Source organism: Anoplopoma fimbria, chromosome 24 (assembly GCF_027596085.1).
Source record: "Anoplopoma fimbria isolate UVic2021 breed Golden Eagle Sablefish chromosome 24, Afim_UVic_2022, whole genome shotgun sequence".
In the NCBI taxonomy this organism is placed as follows: domain Eukaryota; kingdom Metazoa; phylum Chordata; class Actinopteri; order Perciformes; family Anoplopomatidae; genus Anoplopoma; species Anoplopoma fimbria.
In genome coordinates this window covers 13,479,516-13,501,584 of record NC_072472.1, presented here as the reverse complement: position 1 = coordinate 13,501,584, position 22,069 = coordinate 13,479,516, and the positions used below count along the sequence as shown (strand labels likewise).

General features: G+C 40.1%; 1 protein-coding gene across 2 annotated transcripts; it reads right to left on the bottom strand.

The window, feature by feature from the left end:
• Positions 1-3,198: 3,198 nt before the first annotated feature.
• Positions 3,199-21,442, bottom strand: LOC129113446 (periostin-like). 2 transcript variants are annotated; one of them, XM_054625732.1, is made up of 23 exons: positions 21,242-21,442; positions 20,489-20,587; positions 15,805-15,869; positions 15,530-15,687; positions 15,265-15,429; positions 15,015-15,161; positions 14,642-14,783; positions 13,381-13,593; positions 13,132-13,266; positions 12,746-12,894; positions 12,169-12,305; positions 11,596-11,726; positions 11,287-11,417; positions 10,119-10,221; positions 9,955-10,022; positions 9,803-9,848; positions 9,692-9,724; positions 7,948-8,289; positions 7,778-7,813; positions 6,311-6,355; positions 6,024-6,110; positions 5,880-5,915; positions 3,199-5,573 (listed from the first exon to the last, which is right to left on the bottom strand). In XM_054625732.1, exons 1-23 carry the CDS (start codon positions 21,358-21,360, stop codon positions 5,515-5,517), a joined length of 2,646 nt encoding a protein of 881 aa, XP_054481707.1. In that variant the 5' UTR covers positions 21,361-21,442; the 3' UTR covers positions 3,199-5,514. The 2 variants fall into 2 exon arrangements, with proteins under 2 accessions (XP_054481707.1, XP_054481708.1); XM_054625733.1 differs by lacking the exon at positions 6,311-6,355 and having other exon boundaries at positions 3,222-5,573.
• Between the last annotated feature and the right edge of the window lie 627 nt (positions 21,443-22,069).

Genomic DNA, 22,069 nt, shown 5'->3' with positions numbered 1-22,069 from the left:
CTTAAAATTTTGTTCTGCAGTTTGGCCACTATGTCAAATTGGCTTTAAGCCTAGCACTATTCTTTAGGCCTTGGGCATCTGAATATTTCTTGGCTCTGAGCAGTTGCGCAGCATCCAGCTAACCCTTATAAGGTGTTCGGGTCTGTGGGACCCGTTTTCAGTTTTTAGCTTAATCAAAGTGATACAAATAATTATTTTTTTGAACTAAGATTCATTGGCTTTGGCTCATTTTCTGTGAGGAACATGAATCAGAAAACATTTTCAATGACCCCCCTGTATACCCCCCATCACATTTATATTACACACAGGGTGTTCGGGTCCAGTGGACCCGGAGCTAGTTTAAGTGTGGAAATCAAAGGTCCTGTGCACCCTCATTTTCCCTTCCTCCTCTGTGTGTGTGTGTGTGTGTGTGTGTGTGTGTGTGTGTGTGTGTGTGTGTGTGTGTGTGTGTGTGTGTGTGTGTGTGTGTGTGTGTGTGTGTGTGTGTGAGGAGAGTAGAGCAGGTTCTCGTACCCTTGGTGCGAGAAGCCACAGTGGGCGCCCACTGTTCCCGCACAAGGTTGCAACATTGTGGCAAAATTTGAGAACCCAACACTATCTACACCCATATTCCCACACATTTCACCCTCTGACTTGCGGGAACCAAGTTTGGGGACCTGACACTATAAAAAGGCTCTGTCAGCGTGGTTCCATATCACGACTGATCAAGATGGCAAAGCGATTCTCTGTTCAGACTGCCTTGCAGATGTTTTTTGAAGAGACAGAGGGATTTGATAGTGATGCAGAGGAAATAGTGTCAGAAAGTGAGGACAACATTTCCGAAAATGCCGAGTCGGACACTGAGCTTGAAGAGGAGGATCAGAATCAGCCAGCTCCCAAACGTAGAAGAGCCTCAGGACTAGCCCTTCAGCAGCCAGGACAAGCCTGCGAGCAGCCAGCCCCAGGACCATCCCATGAGCAGGCAGGACCAGGCAGCAAGCAGCCAACCCCAGGACCATCCCATGAGCAGGCAGGACCAGGCAGCAAGCAGCCAGCCCCAGGACCAACCCGTGAGCAGCCAGCCGTAGGACCAGCCCGTCAGCCTACTCCGAAACTCAAGAGAACCCCAGGACCAGCCGCAAGCAGCTAGCCCCAGGACCAGCCCGCCAGCAGCCAGCCCCAGGGCCAGCCCGCAGCAAGCCGCAGGACCAGCCGGTCAGCCAGCCATAGAACCAGCCATTGAGCAGCCAGACATTGGACTAGACTGTCAGCAGCTTGCAAATGACAACATATGGATGTCAGGATGGTCTACCTGCTCAAGAAATGAACCCCCCGCATGGCTGCCAATGTGATTCGGATGCTACCAGGACCAGTCAATGCACAAGACATCAGCCTTTTCATGCCATCCCCGATCAAAAAAATCAGCTCGATTGCACCAATTTAGAAGGGAGCAAAGTTTTTGAGAGGTGGAAGCAGGTTTGGATGCTTACTTTGGGGTTCTCATCCTTGCTGGTGTTTTCAGGTCCAAGCTGAAGCCAGCCATAGATGTCTCTGGAAACCAAAATAATTTCCAGGACCCATTGAGCAGCCAGACATTGGACTAGACAATCCTGGGCCAAAGTCCAAATGACAGCTGATATGGATGTCAAAAAATCCTTATCTTTTCATTATGGATTCTACCTGCACCAAAAAGAAATGAAGCGTGTGGACCCATGATGGACTGCCAATGTACATGCAAGCAGTGCCATGCAATGCACATACAGTGAGACTCTGCCCCTCATGTGTGGTATAGTCTGATATAAGTATAATTGCCATGTTCAAATGCCTTAATTTGTTGTTCAGACAGATGTTATTGAGTATGTTTATGTTTATGTTTCCCAGTTATGCCTGTTTATGATGCATTTCCTTATTTTGTTACATTTTAATAAAAAAATAAAGAAAAACGAGTGGCACCTCTTTTCATAAATGTGATTTAACAAAGGGAAAGGGAACAAATTTAACATATGTGTTGTTTATATTTCTTGCAATTTGGTTGAAGTAACCATCTGGTGAGTATTTAAAAAAAAAAAGATTATATTAAAATGATTATGTTGAATTAAAAGGCAATGGGTCCACCAGACCCAGCAGCACCTCCTGTGTAACAGAAATACGAACACCCTATGACTTTGTGCTAAACTAAGGTAACTGGCTGTAATTTTAGAGATATATCGGATTGGTGTTAATCTTCTCATCAAACTATCCACCAGAAAGCATTCTCAAACTGATCACTTGACTGTGATGAGTCTTATAACTGAATGAAGGCAAAGAAGAGCAAACCTTTTGCCTTTTACATGTTTACATAAATATCATGTAACTGTCACTGCTGAAGTATCACAACTACATTTTTGGACCAAAATGCAGAAAACTAGCATTGTTTCTCATAGCATTATGTGTGAGAGGCAGCTTTGCTCTTAAATTGTTTTAAATTTATTTTTTCCCTCATCAATACCCCATAATGCCAAAACTACCAACTTCATGGCTTGGATTTTGCTCCCATATTCTTTGTGTGTGAGGCCTTATATAGACAGGTGTCAGCCTCTCCAAATCATGTCCAATCAACTAAAATTACCACAGGTGGACTCCGATCTGGTGATCAAAGATGATCATGAGAAATTGGAGGCACCTGATCTACATTTCCACAACAAAAGGTTCCAATACATCAATGGATGAATAAAGAACTAGAAGAAGCAAAAACATTTCATCCTGGTGATTAACTCAAATAATAAACTTGCAGAGACAAAATCAACTTTGTGTTGACTGTTTCAATGCAAAATAATGCAAAGACTCCAAGCTTCTGTACCCATGTGCTGCATATGCACACATAGTTAGCTGACATCCTATCATGACCTCTTTTCATCACCTTTTTATCAGCACTCTGTGACGTTAAGCCAGCAATCCTTGTGCAAACTTCAACTCCCCTCTGATGCAGTCAACTCCCCTCTGCTGCTGCCGAACTGGAAGACCTGCCATGGATCATTTTAATGATCTTGCAACAGAGCTACACATTCAGTCCTATTTCGTAATTTTTTTGGCGCACAGTCCCATGTTAGTTTTCTTCACAGAAGGAATATATGTTATGATAAACTGCAAGATAGAGTCGCAGTTTATCATAACATACAGTCGCACATGAGATGGACACTGAATTACTGGTAAATAGAGCATAGTTTAACTGTTATGTAGTTATTCAAATCTGGCCTGTTGTTGTATACAATGTTTATGACATTTTTTTCACCATGCAGATACATTTTGTTCAGGAGATGAAAAAGACAAATCTGTATGAAATAGCTTTTTTGGAAATCCTTTGAACACATTTTTTTCGGGTGAAGTTTATAAGTTTCATTTGGTAGATGATCAAGGTAAGTGTTCTAAAGCATGACAGATGACAGATTTGCAAGTGTAGGCCTGTCTGCTCGACACACCCGCAAGTTGTTCATTCATGTTGATATTCTGGAAGCTATGTTTCTGTAAAGTCTATAGTCTCCGAAAGATCATGTTCCTATACAAAAAAACTGCATTGTCATTTAAATTTTGGGAGAATCTTTTTTTTCCGCATTATGGTTTGTATTTGATGTATCACAAATATGTTTAATCAAAGTCCACATGGGAAATAAGCTGGTTTGGATGGATGGATGAATAAAATGCAAGTCCTTACCCAGGAGACCTGTGTTCATATCCAAGGTGAAACTAAAGGTTTTGAGAATCCAGTTTTGAAAAGGCAAAAGCCCCACGAGCGGTTAAAACATGATACAATTGATACACAAAAATTAGTTTTGGTTCAGAAACAGTCTATCAAAATTCAATGTATCTGTGGTTTGCAGAAAAGTGACAGATTGATGTAATGTAAGAGAAAAATAATGTGATATAAATTTTGAACTTACGACTTAAACAAATTTGGTAAACTAAAAAATCAAGTCAGAGAACTATATAAACCTCACCATCTTAGAAATTTGTTCACAAAATATACAGAACATTTTTATGTTGTTTACTGAGCTTTGGTTAAGTTCCATATGGATATAGAAGGTAGGGGTTATGTCAACATGTGGTTGATGGTGGGACATTGAAGCTTCATCCTCTTCTACTTTTGTGTTGGTAAATTAAATGAGATAATGCAGATTTGAGATAAACTAATATCTCACTGTTAGGCACTGATGTTGTTCTATATTACATTTTTTTATGATGCATAGGTTTTGACTTAGTTTGGTTCCATAGCACTTTTAGCAATAACAATTGAAAGATAAGATTAATGGAACACATATTGGTATTCTGAAGTCAATATGCTCATTTTATTTAGCACTTTCTCCTTGAGGAAAAAACTAAAATATGATTGTGAAGCATGTCAACATATCCTCATTTGATGGTTTGTATGATATATTCAGGTTATTTCTTGTTTTTTTGTGCATTTCCCTACAAATATCCAGCAGCTTGAGCCATCAGTGCAGCTCATAGGCAACAAAACTACATGGTTAAGTTCAGGAAAAGATCTTGGTTTGGGTTCTGATAAGCACTTTTGAAATACTTGGATAAGTTTAGACATAAAAACGTATTGGTTAGGTTAAGGGAAAGGCTGTGGTTTGGGTTAAAATAACTACAGAAGTGGAGTAACTTTAGTGCAAAAGTTATTTGACAGATAAGTCAACGTTGACTTCTGAGTTTCACACTGGACACCAACAACGGTCTCCTTGGTGAAAGTTAAATTTTGTTTTTAGACCCTCCCATCTTCCCCAGACCTCCTCCCTATACCACGGCTCTTTATACTATGTCACCTGTCCTAGCTCATACTTACGCGGACTACATGCAAATTGATTATGTGGGCTATGAAACAATTATAGTAAATTACTTTCCGTAGGTACAGCTAAGAACAGTGTATGAGAACAGCCTGAGCCTGGTTGTACAGGGACATACTGAGTTCAGGATCACATTCAACAGCATGAAACATGATTTTGTTGAGTAAAAACAGACATGGAAGCTTGAAAGAATTTCTGAAAACTGTATAAAATGTAATTGTATTTTTCTAATCACCATGTGATAATTTACAGAGGTTCAAAACAGCATCTAATGGTAACTCTGTTTCATTTGTCATATTCATTAAAATGCATTCATTGTACTGAATTCAAGAACCATAAAAAAACATACAAAAATCTTCCCAAGCCATCCGTTAACAAAGTGACATGATTAAAACTAAACTTTTAAACACAATCTCTCAATGGTAGAATATATCTTCTCTTACACACCATCTACCCCACGGCAACAGTCCATAATTCCGTTGCATACTTACATGACTTACAAGGTATTCTGATTCCTAACATGCCTATCACAAACAGTATGGTCCAGATGGAATAGTAAACAATCATTCTTACTGGTGGTCTGAGCAAAGACATAGCTAGATTGATTAGATCGCTCCCTATTGGTCCACAGTTTTTCAAGCACTCAACCAGGAGCACTGGAGATGCATACAGTCTCTGCGGTGATCCCGAAGGTGTTTTCTCTCTGTTGGATTCACTCGCTTGGCTTGTGGTGACGCCTAACCAGCTTTGTTCTCCTCCTTCTCATTCCAGCTGTAAAAGACGAGATAAGGGTTAATAGGAGGAATTGGAGGTGTGAATGAAGACAAGGACAAAATAAAACATGTCAAGGTGTAAAGATATGAGACTGAATAGGGAGAAGGATTCAAAGGTAGATAATGTAAAGTAGAAAATGTGAAAAAAGGGAAAGTAAAATCCAACGATGACAGTTGGTGGTTAAAGATTTGACATTTGCTGGGGAAATTTTCCAGCAGTGATTATGTAGTTTTTGGCAAACTCTTTTTAGTCCGATCCAAGATTGGTGTTGATGACTGTGTCTTCAACTAACTATGCTCTCACCTGGAGCTTTCCTGGCAGCAGCGAATCCACCTCCGTCTGTGAAACGAAAAAAAACGACACAGTCAGTCACTGTGTTAAGGCACACACAAACATGCAAATGCTTTTCAAAATCTGAGCAGACCATATACAGTTTTGAGTATTCACCTTGAATGAGTTTGGTAATTCTCTCCGATTCCTCATGGATCAGATTTGGGTTGCTGTGGATTGTGGTGATCTTAGAGAAGTCCGGGCCTGAAGTTCATAAGAAAACCATTAGATCACAAATACTGACAAATGTAACATATAAAATCAATTATAGAGTTACTTTCCACCTTGAAGCAACCACAAATCCTGCCTGAATGCAGATTGATAAATGATTATTTCAAGGAGAAAAGAACAAACAATTGAAATAAACCTGTTTGGTATAAAGAGTTTGTGTAAGGAGATCCTACCCTCAATGATAACAGGCTCATTCGCCGTGGCGTATCTGGCTCCACCTTCGGACCGGCAGCGGAGAAGGGTGTTGAAAGTCATTAAAAGACTTAGCAACGACAGACTGACAGGTACATACACCCCGCAAAACACCTCCTCCGCCACCGCCAACACAAAGTCAAGCATTGTTGTGCAGTATTTATGAACACATACACACATTCTTAGCTCACAAACTAAGCTGCAAGACACCTGTGAAGCAGATTTAGGTGAAAACAGCTTAAAGCTCACCTACCCCCACACCTCCTATTGGCCTAAAGGGTTGAGTTAGGCACCATAAAGCCATTTCACACCAAGCACAGATTTTCATCGGAAAAATTTGCACATATATTTATATAAATTATTTTATTGGTTCGTATGAATGCTTGCACAGCCCTGCAGAATATTTGTGCATGGCAAAAAATATTCAGACAGACCTCCATTTCGACATGTGTGACTTTATGTTTGACCAGTGGAATTCTTTGTCCAAACTGATATCATATAAAATATCAGCGTCATTCTGCAAATTATTGAGCCACGCGCTTCTGTTTGTTGCAAGAGGAGTGTGTATTTTAGAAGCAAAGGACTTTGTGACAATGGGAGTTGGTTTTTGGTGCAACGAACTGTCGGACAAATGAGCTCTCGGTATGATGGGACATTTTTTTTATTTTTACTATTGGTGTTTCGGAATAATATGCAATCGGAACAATGGGTATCCCCTCTCAACACCCAATAATGTACGACGAACAATGCAACAACTACCTCAATAAGCAAATTGAGAACAATATATGGCTTGAGATTGCCGAGCAGGTGGTATACAATGAAGATGGTAATATGCAAAACGTTATTGGTCACAGAACAGGCCTAGCAACTACAGTTAACGTAAGTGTTAGCAACCTCATTTGGGGTCCAAATAGTTTATGTATTATGTCGTTTTGCACTTAGACATTCTTTAACTGGATAGGTTTTTGTTGTGTGGAGTGAACATTGACAATATTTAGGAAAAAATTATTTGGGACTCATTGACGAAAATGGACTAAGGCATTGCGGATCATTTTTAACTGAACCAATTTGCATAGTTATCATGTGCAAATTTTGTGTCAGAAACATATTGGGAAGGTTACAAAATGTCCTTGGCCACAAAGCCTAACGCAATATAAGGGCACTTCTGACTATGCCACACACTACTAGTGGGTCATAAGTGATGATTGAGAGAGATCATTTTTGTATTAGTCTATACATTGTTTTTACTCATTCTGCCTCAAAGGCTAAAATGGTGCACACCATGAAAATTAATTTTACTGATGAATAAATTGATGATCAGCAAGGAAACATGAAATTCACATTAGATAATGATGCTCAGTTAACTGTGGTCAGCAAGACACATTAAAGTGCTTCAATCTAGACTGTTTTAGCTCTTCAAAGGAGTAAACATGTTAAGAGGAACTGACCTGCAATCATTTTCCCATCTGCATCAAGATCTCCGCCTGCATTAAATAAATCAAGTTGTGTTATTAAATCTATGTCAAAACCTTTGTGATGTCCAAATTTGATACTCCAACCTTTCAATTGCACTTAAAATATGAGTGATTTAAACATTGTTAAACATTCAGGAACTTACCTTCGATAACTCTTGTAACCTTGGTAATGCTGGGTTTTCCTTCAATGACTCTGGTTACTTGTGTAAAGGAAGGCTCTCCCTCAATGACTCTGGTCACCCTGGTGATGGATGGCTCCCCCTCGATGACCACCTTAGTGATTATTGGTTCTGTCTCGATGACTCTTGTAACCTTGGTGAAGGTAGGCTGTCCTTCAATGACTCTGGTCACCTTGGTGATGGAGGGCTCTCCCTGAATGACTCTGGTCACCTTGGTGATGGAGGGCTCTCCCTGAATGACTCTGGTCACCTTGGTGATGGAGGGCTCTCCCTGAATGACTCTGGTCACCTTTGTTACATCAGGGACTGTAATGAGGGAGCGGTAACATGAGTATACTTTAAGAATGATAGGAAGAAAGGTTATCTTTTGAACACACTCTCTGAGTATATGAAGTTATCAAAAGCATGCAGAACAAATAGAGGCTAATGTGTGTAAGATATTAGATTGCATTTTAATAACCACTGTTGTTACACTCCACGGTCCAGTGAGCTGCTCCAGATGGAGAGATTTAATTTTCTCATCAGTTTTTTGTGTTTGAAGAATCAATTACAGACATGTTTATATTTTATACAATATTTACAAGTTTTGGTATTTAAAGTATCAGTATCTACTGATTTAAATAATGCAAAAGGAGAAAAAAAGTGACATGTTACATAATCACACATTTTTCTCCAGTCAATAAAAGCCTTCAACTCCTCTTTATAATCAGCTTCAACAGAAACATATTTTTTCACTACTTTTTATATTTATTGATTCTGAGCGATGAACTTTTAATGTGACAGTATTTTTACGAGTTTAAAAGAGGCGAAAGCAGAGGCCTTTTAATCTTTTGCCTGAGGGTCGTTTGATATTTGGCTGAGTCCAGTAATTAGAGCGAGATTGTCTTTTAAACAAAGTGTGTGTGTCTGTGTGTGTGTGTGTGTGTGTGTGTGTGTGTGTGTGTGTGTGTGTGTGTGTGTGTGTGTGTGTGTGTGTGTGTGTGTGTGCGCGCGTGTAAGTGTTTGCATGTGTGTGTGTATAACAAGTGTAACTGAGTATTTTGCATGGTTTTAATGCCATTTGTGCAGTTTATCATTCATTAACAGGTTATATTTGTTCAAATTCGAGTAGATCAAAGCTAAAACGTCTTGGATTCTGCACCATTTTAATTCAAACTTCTTAACATACAGTATAATAATTTGAGGTATAGTTTGTTTGCTTTACAAAGACGAATCACTCTAAATTTGAGCATTGAATTGCAACACTTTAAGATTAAATCCCCTGAGGTCCAGATCTTCAGATCTATAGTCCATGTCATGTGCCTAATATCCTTTGAAAAATTGGACTCCATCTCTCCTATGTTACCCAATATATGAAGGCTCTAATTTGTGGAAAGTGCACTGGACTATGCCCAACTGAATGAGCATCATCCAAGAGTCCTCTATGGTCTCTGACTCTGTTATGCTTTGACAGCCTAATTATGTCATCCCTAAAGGAACTGATTGAATAAGCCAAGAGGTCCAAGTGGATGGCGATGACATGCAGATAATAAACTTGTGGGTTCAGATTGGATTTCAACTCCAGAACGATTGCACATTTTTGAACAAAGGACATTAATTGGTTTCATGCCTTTTAAAATCATAACAAATGATAAATATAGGCTATTGTAGGATCATGACAGTTTCAAAACTTGTCTTTTAATCATGTAGTTAGTAATAGCGGTCTTACCTTTTTCAACATGTGTAGTTGTGATGATCCTCCCTGTGAAGTAACAGAAGTAGTTTTAAGTTGTTGAAAATGCAATTATATTCACACGTCATGAGTGCTAAAGAGTCTTACTGATGAACGTGAGTGGGATCTCCTCATATGAAAATCCAGAAACAAACTGAAGAACAAAAAGCATAAAATGAAATGCATAAACCTCACAAAATTAAAGAAAGATTCACATTAATCTATGCATATCCAGACTGTGTATTCTATCTTCTATCTACCTTTATTTGGATATACTTAATCAGCTTCTTCAGGAGGACCAGGAGGTCCTGGCGGCCCACGGGAAGATCTGTAAGTAATATACATCATCAAAATACCATAATATATTTCATCCCTGCACAGTTTGCACATTGCATGATTGCATTATAATGTCTGGTGTTCTCACCTGCAGGATAGAGAACATTCTTCACCACATGGATTACACCATTTGTTGCCATCAGGTCACTGTCTGGCACATCCACAGAATTGACTTGAATAGAGTTGTTTACCTGTCAAAAACAGAAAAAAAACAATATATGCACATCTATTTTCAAGGTTATCAATAGACATGTCAGCTACTGCCTAAAATTAATTACCAGACTTAAAGACGTTGAATTTTATGAAATAGTTTAACAGGTTTTGAGAGGTTTTGATATCAGTTGAGACTTAATAAGAATCCCAGGCAATGTGCTCTGCTGTCAGAAGTAAGATCTTGGCATTCCTAATTTCCTGAAATTTAAGGTGGATGTGCCTGGGGTGGGCATGCTGAATCAGTAAGAAATAGGTTTCCCTTGTCCTCCATCTCTCTCACCCACCAACTTGAGCCAGATCAGTAGTTTTTAAAAGCTTAACCACATGTTTAAATGAGTCACTGTCCCCATGGGTATTATCTCAGACAAGCTTTCCTGTATCCATTAAGGAAGTCCTTGGCTGCTGATTTGCCTGATAGGAGAAAGAGGGAAAGCAAAATTGAGGTAATGGGTGAAATGATGATAAAACAGACGTGAGGATTGATGAGCAAGGGCAAGGTAGACAGAGAAAAATGGCAGGTGGAGGACATTAGAGTGGGAGGTGGGGAGTGGTGGGTGAATACCAAGAGTAGGAGTTGATGGAAAGGACAGAAATCCAGGTTTTATTACTTCTGGCCTTTCTCCACAGAGATCAAGCTTTGAAGTATTAGATTAGCACTGAGTCTTTGATGCTATTGTTTAAATGAGAATGTGGGGAAATATTGGGTTTGAGTTTTACAATGGAGGCTTTGAGTAAACGAAAAAAGTGGGGTCATATGAAACTTAATTACATAATACAAATATAATCTTAAAGGAAAAATCTGCTTCTCCGCTAAATTGAAAATTTCCAACATTTCCCAGAGTTCCTTTTTTTAATCAAATGTGGACAGGAATTGAAAGCTGTCTACTAGTTTGTGGGGTATAATCATGGTTACACATCTTACTCAAAACACTTTTTATTGTGATGATGCAACCTACAATTATTTATCCCTGTTTGATGAAACCAGTCCTGTGTCTTTGAATTTGAGGACACAAATACACACTCGAGTGATGGATTGTACATACAGACAGAACTTGCAGGTTATTGCCCTGGAGGGTTTTGAGCAGATTAGTAACTCCTCCCTCTAATCCTCCATTGATGAAGATGCCATTACTGAAGTGGTACAGCAGAATGACCCTCAGAGCATTCAGATCACCTGTTAATGACAGCAAAAGGCAAACATGATTTAAATACTGAGAGCTAGCATTTTTCATATTTTTCACCCCTCATCCCTGCATTAAACAACTTTAAATCAGTACAACTAGCTTGACAGCAATCCCCGATCTTCAAAAGGGAGACATATGAAAGGATGTGGATTTCAGTAGAGTACTCACTCTTGAGCAGAGCAAGGTCCTCTCTACTGAGATTAGCAAAGGCATCGTCAGTTGGTGCAAAGATGGTGTAGGAGCCTTCCTGCTTCAGCAGATCAGTCAGACCTGCTGTCTCCATCAGCGACAGAAAAATCCTACATTTGTCAAAAATGAAAAAAGTCAATTCAAACAATCACCATAAAGTACGAAATTAAGCCTCAATTTAAATGTATCCCTAGGTTGAATTTTTACTCATCATGGAAATTATAATTACGTTTAAGTTTTAAAATCCACAAAGAAAGCAACAAAAAAAAAAGTTGGTTTTTTGTGCCAGTTCTGTTGTCAGTTTCAGTTTTACATCACGGTGAACCACTGTCTTTCAGATTGTACAAACAAACTTTCTCCTCCAGTTGAAGAAAAGCTCTGGCTATAATGGAGCAATAAGTCCTGAGCTTGGAGGTGACCAGATTTTATGTCATGTAGGGTGTTTCTCATTTTAGACAATTGTGCTGTCAGGATCAGGAAAGAATAGATATATATAAAACAACAACAAATATGGTACAGCAAAAAAATCCTTAAATAAGGTGTAGTTCTTACTTAAACCGTCTATCAGCAATCAGGAGCTCGTAGATTGTTTTCTCGGCTGGTTTGATGAGAGACTTCATAACATGGAGGGCACTTTTGCTTCCCTCTTTACTGCCACGCAGCATACATGCGTTTTCTATGCACACAGCCTAACAAAGAAGAACAAGAAGAACATCCAGAGAGCAGGTTTACAGGTCTTAACGTCACTGTACCAATCTGGTAACTATTAAGTTTAGAGGAGGGGGGATGTCACACTGTCCTGGTTGATTGCAATCAAAAAGACCAATACAAAAGTTTCTGTTAGGAAATTAAACCCAGGTGTTCCTAATATCTGAACCGCCAGAGCAGAAACACACTTTATCTGCCAAGAGCTGGACTAATTAGCTGTTTTATTGCATTTGCTTTCAATTGAAAGATTGCCAAATCATGTTAACACTTGGTAAGGGGCCCAGTAATGGCTTTGAGATTTCCAATATGGAAGCCGACCCTCTCCATTGTCTTTCCAAATCTTATTTTCCTGTTCCTTCCCGACTCTGTTGGCGCTTTTAATACAACAATACACATACAAACACACACACATAGTACTCACAGTGCGGTAAATGAAGACTCTGAGCAGTTTGCCAGCCACTGTTTCCAGCAGCTGTCCATTGTAGAGTTCACTCAGTGTAACTTTCAGCTTCAATATGTGGTTTTCCAAAATAAATCTCAGCAGTCTCTGCTCTGTTGACAGCACCTCATCTGACAAACAGAGAAAAGTAACAGATGTAAAATGACCCGGGCAATGTTACATGCCAGGCCTTATTTAACATTTCCTCCACTGGATGCCTTAAAAAGTTCTAGTGAAAAGAATAAAATGAGTTGACAGTTTTTTGATCAGTGAGAGACAAAATATGACTTTCCTTTCACATCCTTGAGCAAGGTCAATTCTCTAAATCTCTGCGCCACCCACAAGAACTTATTTGGAGATCAACTCACTGGTGAAGGCGGCGTTGACAGGAGCAAGGAGTGTATACTCTGTCTTCGGACCCATGGCAGACGCTAAGCCCAATTCATTCACCATGTCCTTAAAAGTGCTCTGGGAGTCTCCCATCAGCTCAATCCCTTCCTTGGCTGATATGAATCACATAAACATAACATGTTGGCGATCACAGAGAAACAATTTAGCCAAATGATTTGAACATACATTAATATTTGCCGAGGGAGAATATTCAAGATGTGCTTTACCTGAGTCAGGGATGAGCACCTGGTCAATGTAGTGGATGACGCCATTGCTGGTGACAATGTCCTTCTTCAGCACCATCTTGATTCCATTGACTGTCAAACTGTCGCCATCACAGCCGATCTCTATGGTGCTGCCCTCTGCAGTCTCATGCACCGACCCTGACATGATTCCTTCTGAACACTGGACGCTTTTCAACAGGTGGTAGTTCACCAGGGCTGGTGGGTTGAAGTGTGAGAGTGAAAGATAGTGTTAAACAGAAAAAAATTGCTGATATTTCAAACACTTTGTGAGTTGCCTGTAGTTATTTTTGTAATCTGGTTGTGAAAATCCAAGGTTTACAGTTTAGGTTTTTTCATGCACACTGAGTTACACATATTCTTTCAGCTTTTTTAGAAATATTTAGCCACTTCTGTTAACATTTAGATATGGAATTACACCTCCGACTGAGTCCAACTGTCAAATTTAGCAATGCCTGGCCTGCGAAAGTGTAGCAATAACAACATGAATAACCCTTCCAAACCCACAAAAATTCAAATGCAATTGGTGTCAAACTGCAGGCCAATTTACGCTTCGCTCTCCTTTTAGACCAAGACACAAGGCTTCATGTTTACTTTGGAGGCTTTCCTTTCATGGTTGGTCGGTAAATCCTGTTTGCCAAGTGTCTGTGAATTTATCTGAGCTTAAATTGTGTCCCATGAGGGAGCCAATCATTGAGGTCACAGCAAACTGGTTTCATGCTAATGGTTGTTCCTGGCAAGCCATTGACTCAGCAAATAAGCAGATAAGCTGAAACTGTGGAGACATGGATTTCCTGCTTTCATTGTGCGGTGTGCTTTTGTGTGTGAGTGTGTGTCTAGTTTTTACTCCTGCAAATTTGATGCGTCGTCCATCTCAGTTTTGACATGCTTTTGGTAGGATTTGCAGAAATGGTTTGGAAGATGGTTACAGTAGTTTTGACATTAACTTGTCAGCATGCATTAAGCATTAATAATTAATTCTGAGGAGGACATAAATGTCGGCACCAAATCTCATGGCAGTCCATTCAATATTTGTTGAGTTATTTCACTAAAAACCAGGGGAAAACTAGGGGATCCCCAACTCATTAGCCTACATCATCTGGGATGAATGTATAACATTTTGTGCCATCTATCTGGTTGATGGTAAAATATTTCAATCTGGATCTTCTTCTGCACATCAAAATCAACTAATGCATGGTATGATAGCAGTTTATGCCATCATCAATGTGTCCCATGTACAATGTACCTGAAATAACCGCCTCGTCTCCCATGATACGCTCTCGGTAGGCTGGGCTCAATTTTTCAAAGGCTTCATCAGTGGGAGCAAACAGAGTATAGTGGCCAGGCTGGTCCAGCTTGTCCATCATACCAGAAGCCAATACTGCATCCTGGGTAAGAAGAAGACAGTGTGTCTCACATGTAACGTTTTGTCATTCTGTGATATACTAAACTGGTTCAAACATTTTGCTTGCAAGGAGTTTCTGATTTATACTATTTTTAAATCAGCATTATTTATAGTTTAGTTTTCTTTTTTACAAACATTCCACTTCTTGTACATTCAAAAGTAAGGCTGGTTTTGTAAGTCATTTTTATCTTAGAGTGCTCTTTATACTACATACTCTGAAGGCGGAGAGCTCATCGGTGACATCCAGGACTTCCTTGATGTTGTTGGCCACACCACTGATGACCCGATCAATGACATGCACCACGCCGTTTGTGGCTATCTGATTACCATGGGTGATCCTGGCACAGTTCACTGTCACAATCTTTACAGAGAGGAAATGTTATATTAAGCCATGACAATCTTTGGGGTCATAGATATAATTCAATCATGTGTTCTTGCGATCTTGTGCATTTCAACAAACTAACCCCATTTGAGTAATGGTTGATGTAGAGCCCCAGGTCATTGTACATAGAAGTGACAGTCATGTCATTCTTCATGTCTTTGGTCAAAATCCGGCCGTTCACCATGTGGAAGTGAAGAGCGTTGTACAGCTCGATGTTCACATTGCTCACCAGTGCAGCCCGTACAGCCTAGGGGAATCACAACATTAGTTAAATGGCAGTAAGTGTGAGTAATGATTGCATTTATTCGTATTCCCTTAGATAAGTTTAAAACCTCCAGTCCACTTACAGGTTCCACCAGATCCCAGGCGTCATTGCTCGGTGCAAACATGGTAAAGGAGCCTTTGCCTTCGATTTCCTCTCTCAGCTTGGACATGTCAGAGTATTGCTGTGTGGTCGTAGCCTTTACGAGCCCAAGCGTACCATAGACATGGTCAATGGGAGCCACTGGGGGGGAAGCAAAGGAATTGTTCATGGTCAGAAACAGATTAAAGTACGAGTGATTTAAATTTAGAATTTACCAGGAAAAAAGACAATAAATAGGCTGTGCTGAAAGCTACTTACCTGCAGGGCATCCTCTCATACCCTCCAGCTTGATGTACCCAGGACAGCATTCATATAGGACCAGGCTTTCAAAAAAAAAAAAGCACAAATATGTTAGACCTGTGATACAATAGATTAACTGATCTTGAAAACACACATTAATGATATTCATGCACAGACTGTGAACATGAACTACCGGAAAACAACCTCCGGAGCTGTAATGGAAAAGAATGAAGACCGCTGGGACTGAGAACGGTGAGCACATTTAGGTCAGAACAAAAAGGCCGCACAAATACAGGATCTTATTCACCAAATATTAAATCCATAATTGGGCAAAACACATTTAAAAGTCATAGCAGAAAAAGTGACGGTGTAAGAAAACATAGAAAAAAGCAAGCAAGTCAAGGAGAATAAAAAAGACAAGAAAAACACAGTTAACATCAAAGTGGTCCATTAAACACCCAGAGTGTGCACAACTCCCAGTAGGCAATCACAGAGAAAAGCTGGACCGGAGTCACAATAAACACGGCAAATGAAAAAGAACAATTCCCCAAAAGGAGACCAGTAAGCAAGCCTCAAGCTCCACAGCTCCAAACTATTATTATTATCCACGATTATTGTTAATAAAATATGTACACAAGTACTTCTCTCTTTCTGCATAGTTTTAGAAAAGTAAGGGAGCTACCGCATTCCTATGGAAATCAGAGCTGTGCAGTATATACTTTACATTCGTCTAGATACTGTAAGTACGTTGACATGAAAACCAGACAGGGGTGTCTGGTGCCCCCACAGCTGCACTTTCTGTTGGCCATTAATCTAATTCCCAAGGAAGTCTCCAAGAAAAACAAAATCTTGATACACAGTCGACTTCTTCTGAACATGCGATAGATTTAGACGTTAGGGTGGAAGGAGCAGCTTATGAACTTTGTGATAACAGAGCTCAAAACATAAGAAACAGCTGAGGGGACTTCCTAATATAAAAAGGAGATGTGGAGCTGACCCAAGCTCTTCAAGCTGTTGTATGGTTTTCAGGAAATCAAGCCTCATTTTATTGCAGTGTTATGAATGGCATAATGAGGTGTGAGAAGACTCACAGTGTGAGCAACAAGTGAGTAGCCTGTAGAAGGTTTAATGGAGGTATAAATGACTTTTTTCAAGTAGAGTTTTACTGAAAATGAACAATAGACGGTAATTAAACATTCAGGCATTTTATTGGGTATGATCCCAAGCTAACATAAATCCCCAAAGATAGCAAACAAACACCAGTGAGTCAAAATTGGACGCTCAACAACGATCCGTCAGAGAAACAGCCATGGAGTTCCTGAATTCTGGAATAAGTTTAATTGGGGTTTAACCTGAAGGACTTCATGAGTTCCAGTTGGAGCTCTCGGTGTGTTTGCTAAAGAGGTTTGCTTAGAGAGGTTCAGAGCAGAGTTTTTAAGGTTTCCTGCTTTCTGTTTTCTCATGGAAACACTGTGTCTATATGCACTCTTTGCTTTCTCTACAACGTCCAAAACAAAAAGCTGTTTGCTTTCCTTTCAGAAATGTACAGTAGTGATATATTACGAGCGAGAGAAAAACTCCCTTCATAGCCACTTCAAACACACACACACACACACACACACACACACACACACACACACACACACACACACACACACACACACACACACACACACACACACACACACACACACACACACACACACACACACACACACACACACACACACACTTCTGCTGTGATGACACACTCACTTTCTCCCTTCAACTCCCTTAAATGACTCACATGTTTTGGCAAACCTCTCTAATCCAAATCAATCAGCATTTGTTTGTTTATGTTAATGTATACAATGATACTGAATGGTGAAACACCAATTTTTGTGCACAAAGCCAAGTTGCTTATATTGCAATCATTCTATGCATTGACACTAATTGTTTATAATGTAAAATACAAAAATATACAAGCAAAGCTGGCTGTTAGGAAGCTATGAAGTCATTGCTCCATAGCTGCGCTCTGACAGGATAATGGATGCATTATCCAGTCAAACCTAGTCAGCACACTGCAAACCAGGCCTCTGGCAGTGTCACTGTATGAACTAGCTCAATGTGGCTTCCAGATGAGCAGTTGTGGAAACACAGAGCACAAATACACACACACACACACACGCACACACACACACACACGCACGCATGCACGCACGCACGCACGCACGCACGCACGCACGCACGCACGCACGCACACACACACACACACACACACACACACATACTGTACTTACACGGAAACACTAGGTGGGGTTGTTTGGCATCAGATAAAATCATTACGGAGTCTCTTGTGTCCTCATCAAGTGTTTTTCTGCAGTGCCAGTGGCTTCTTGAATACTTTGCCAACTTTGCCTTTATTTTTCATGGAAATGAACTTTACAACTTCTCAGAGACTGTTTTGGATTAACCACAAATTAAGCACCTCTCCTCTACTCCCTGCATGTCATGTTGCCACCTAAAGCGCTTCACTTTGAAGAAAATTGCTACCACCTGCACCTCCAGCAACGCACTTCAAAAGTTCTTTGTGGAAATGAAGGCATTAAGAAATCCCCATGGTTCAATTTAACTTGTATAGAGAATTATTCAAACACAGTGCATTTTGAATTCACACCAACACAGTATTTTCTTTGCAATGGTGGGTTTTAAGAGTTTCAGTCCAGATATGACCTCAACTGCTGCACCCTCAAGACTTGTTTAAACAGGAGCTTGTTCGCACCCCAGCTTGCACTGTACACTGGGACATTGATATAGCCATACTATAGACTCAAACAATCTTTCCTAATCTCTCATCAACACCAAATCCAGCTCAGACATAATCACAGCTGGGTGGATTGCCTCCACTTCTCCTGAACAATGTCCTCACTGTGACCACAGACAGAGGGAGAGAGTGAAGCAACATTTTGCCATCTTTGCTTATTTTTTTGTCTGTTTTTTTTTTTAACTAATGTGTATTTGCTTGCTGATGGAACATTTAACTATGTTTTTATACAAAACCATTGAAAGTTTATTTGAACTTAAATCGTCTTGTTTTACGCACTTTATACAAAGGACAGAAATGATCTCAGTAGTGTCCATTGCTTTACTGTGTCGGGAGAAAATGACCCACTTCTGGACTCAATCTCTCTTTTATCCATTCTCTCTCTCATCTCCCTTTTTTCAGGCTCACCCTGACACAGAGGCAGGTATTACAGGTGACTTAAAAAGGTGTGTGTGTGCATGTGTGTTCCTGTATAGTATATGCGGGGCGGCTGTGGCGTAGTGGAGAGCAAGGTAGTTCTCCAATCAGAAGGTCGGTGGTTCGATACCCGGCTTCGGCAGTCGATGTGTCCTTGGGCAAGACACTTAACCCCAAGTTGCTCCCGATGGCTTGCCATCGGTGTAGACTGGATGTTGCATGAATGTTAGTTAGAGTCTGATGGTGGCACCTTGCATGGTAGGCTGTCATCAGTGTGTGAATGGGTGAATGATATGTAATATACTACTGATCGTAAGTCGCTTTGGATAAAAGCGTCTGCTGTAATGTAATGTAATGTAATATGCATGTGTGTGCACAGCTCCAGCCGAGCCTTACACTCCATCAACACATCAGCGGCTGTAATATCTAATTGTTAAGCACTTTTATGTCACGAGACAATATTACACTGACATAAATCCATCAGCAACATGCCCTCTGATGTTATATCCCTTGCAGAAGCTCAAATATATAGCAACATGCACTCAACTCTTTTGCTCGTAATCACAAATTTTGGCGTATTATCTTTTTAATAGGCCTATTTAAACAAGGAAATATATTTTTTTCTATTATGAAATCTGAAGCAGCTATCTCCTCCACTTAAACTAGCACGATTAAAACATCTTAGAGCAGTTCTATTAAACTCACTCAAAGATTTGCCTCAGAATAAAGAGTTTCAAAATTCAGTATGAGACACATACACACATTCTTCTTGTATGCACACATACAGCACAAATCAGGTACCCACTAGACATGCCAAGAACTCAAATCTGGGGAAACTAGAGCAACGATATATACTCAGTTTTGCCAAACTGCACACACACTAAAAGCAAATGGGCAACATTTTTCCTGAGCACCTGAAACGTGTCAGAGGGGAAGTGAGACATCACTGTCAAGCAGAGTTTACACCATCAACAGACTCACAACAGAGCGAAACCCCGGCCCCCAGGCTACACAGCATGTCCAGACTTGAGAGTTGGGGAGGGCTTGATGAGGACGAAAAGAAATACTGCATATATAGAGAGAGATAGAGGGAGCTGTATGCTGCAGCTTGGGTCTTTTCTCTTTTCATGTTCAAGAAACTCCTAAAATTCTTAAAAATACCTCTTTAAAATGTTTGCAATTCAAATACTAATTTATTATCATCGTCTTCATCATCATGAACCCTCAAGGAAAAATGCAGACAGCTATGTTTTAAGTTGACTTCAGGGGATGGAAAAGCCTGAGGGTCCAGAAAACAGGACTCATACAGAGCTGACCTCTCCTGTTCATAAAGAAAGGGTCAGGTTGAAGAGATCTTCAATGAAATCTTTGAAAATGTGGAAATATTCCTGTAATTGTGAAGGATGTGTGGAAGCTGGGAGTGGTTTGCACTTTAGGTAAGGTCAACAATTAGATCCAGTCACTCTTTTGGTAAAGACTTACGTCTTTTTGCCACAGATGGAGCCTTTGTACCAGTTCCTACATGTGCTGAAGTACTTCTTTTTAGTCCCCTGGACCTGTTGCAGGGCGCACACATTGGGTCTGTAAGAGAAGGGAGGGGAGGAGGTGATGAGGGAGTGACAAGGAAAGAGAGAACCGGGGGTTGAAAAGGGAAGTTGGCAGGATGTGGGGAGAGGAGGGAGACAGTTTGATGTAATTTGCAGTTTATATGTTAAAATCTTGTTTTGTCTAATCTTCTTAATATAGGTCAATTTCAGAAAGCAATGAAAGCCTTTTAAAAAGATAATTCCTTTAACTTAAATGAAAAATTTCAACTCAGAATCAATTTCAAACGGTAAATTGGGCACATTATTTACAGCAGAGGAGTGAATGAATGTGTCAGACGACATTGAATTGTTCTATTATGGCCTAAATCAATAATTTCATCAATGTGGCCGGCCTGTTTCTCAAATAATGATCGAGTGCTCTTTGGGATGAAAATCACGTTAAAGTGTATCACAGATATAAATACTGAAGTACATATGGGTAAATATCCATCAACTTACTACTGATACTACTACAACTGTGCAAATATATGTTCTGCACACAAATGCAAACAAGTTGATCAGGGTTTTAAAAAAAAAAAAAATTGCCAGCTATCTACTAAATTAATTTTGACATTTGTCAACATGTCTTTCACCTCAAAAAGTCTTTCAATCCCTCTCTCCCTTCCTCCCCCATGTCCCATCTCCTTACCCTTCTTTCCTGGCCCGTATGCGACTGTGGGTGACTATCTTGTCATAGGCGGAAGTATCCACACTCCCTAAAGAGCAGAGTGCCACCAGCACTGAGGTCAACACGAGCAGCTGATGCATCCTGGGGAGGAATCAGTCCTCAAGGGCACAAACACACACACGCTCCGGTTGTCTAATAAACACACGCACACACACACACCCCAAAAAAATAAACAGGAGATATGTGAGTGCGAGTCAGAGAGGGAGCCTTTATACCAACTCTCTAACACACACCCATACCCACCCACTCTCTTTATTACTCCCTCACTGTCTTTTCCATACCATTACGTCCTGCTCTCACCCACCCACACCCTTCCAAAATCCTACCTCCTGCTCTGACTCAAGCTTATTGTCTCCCCCTCCCTCACGGTGCTGCACATGGATTTCTCATGAATTTCTTTACCACCATCACATCCCAGAGCCCCAAAGACACCCCGTACCTCAGACTTAACATCGTTCTACACTCTATAATGACAGCTTTATATTCCATCTGTGGATTGATGTTTTATAGGAGTATATGATATTTTGACCTATGCTCTTAAGATTCACAGAACATTTTTAAGAGGGGAACACACTTGGAGTCCCATCACGGTTAAAAAAAAAAAGGGTAAGAGAGTGAATTATAAAAAGGAATTCTATTTTAATCACACACATAGACAGAAAGCCCACCTCTGAAATGTAGCAACTAAATATGTTAATTCAATTGACTGATATGTTTTTAATAGGCGATGAAATAAGGCTGTAAATCAAAGTCACAGACCCATGGTGATATATCGGAGTGGATAATAGG

Excerpts from the sequence above, each read along its gene's own strand:
- LOC129113446 (XM_054625732.1), bottom strand. The coding sequence starts at position 21,360 with ATGCATCAGCTGCTCGTGTTGACCTCAGTGCTGGTGGCACTCTGCTCT. Across the intron at positions 15,162-15,264 it reads TCAACCATTACTCAAATGGG|ATTGTGACAGTGAACTGTGC; the intron begins GTTAGTTTGTTG and ends CTCTCTGTAAAG. Across the intron at positions 14,784-15,014 it reads ATGAGCTCTCCGCCTTCAGA|GATGCAGTATTGGCTTCTGG; the intron begins GTATGTAGTATA and ends CTTCTTACCCAG.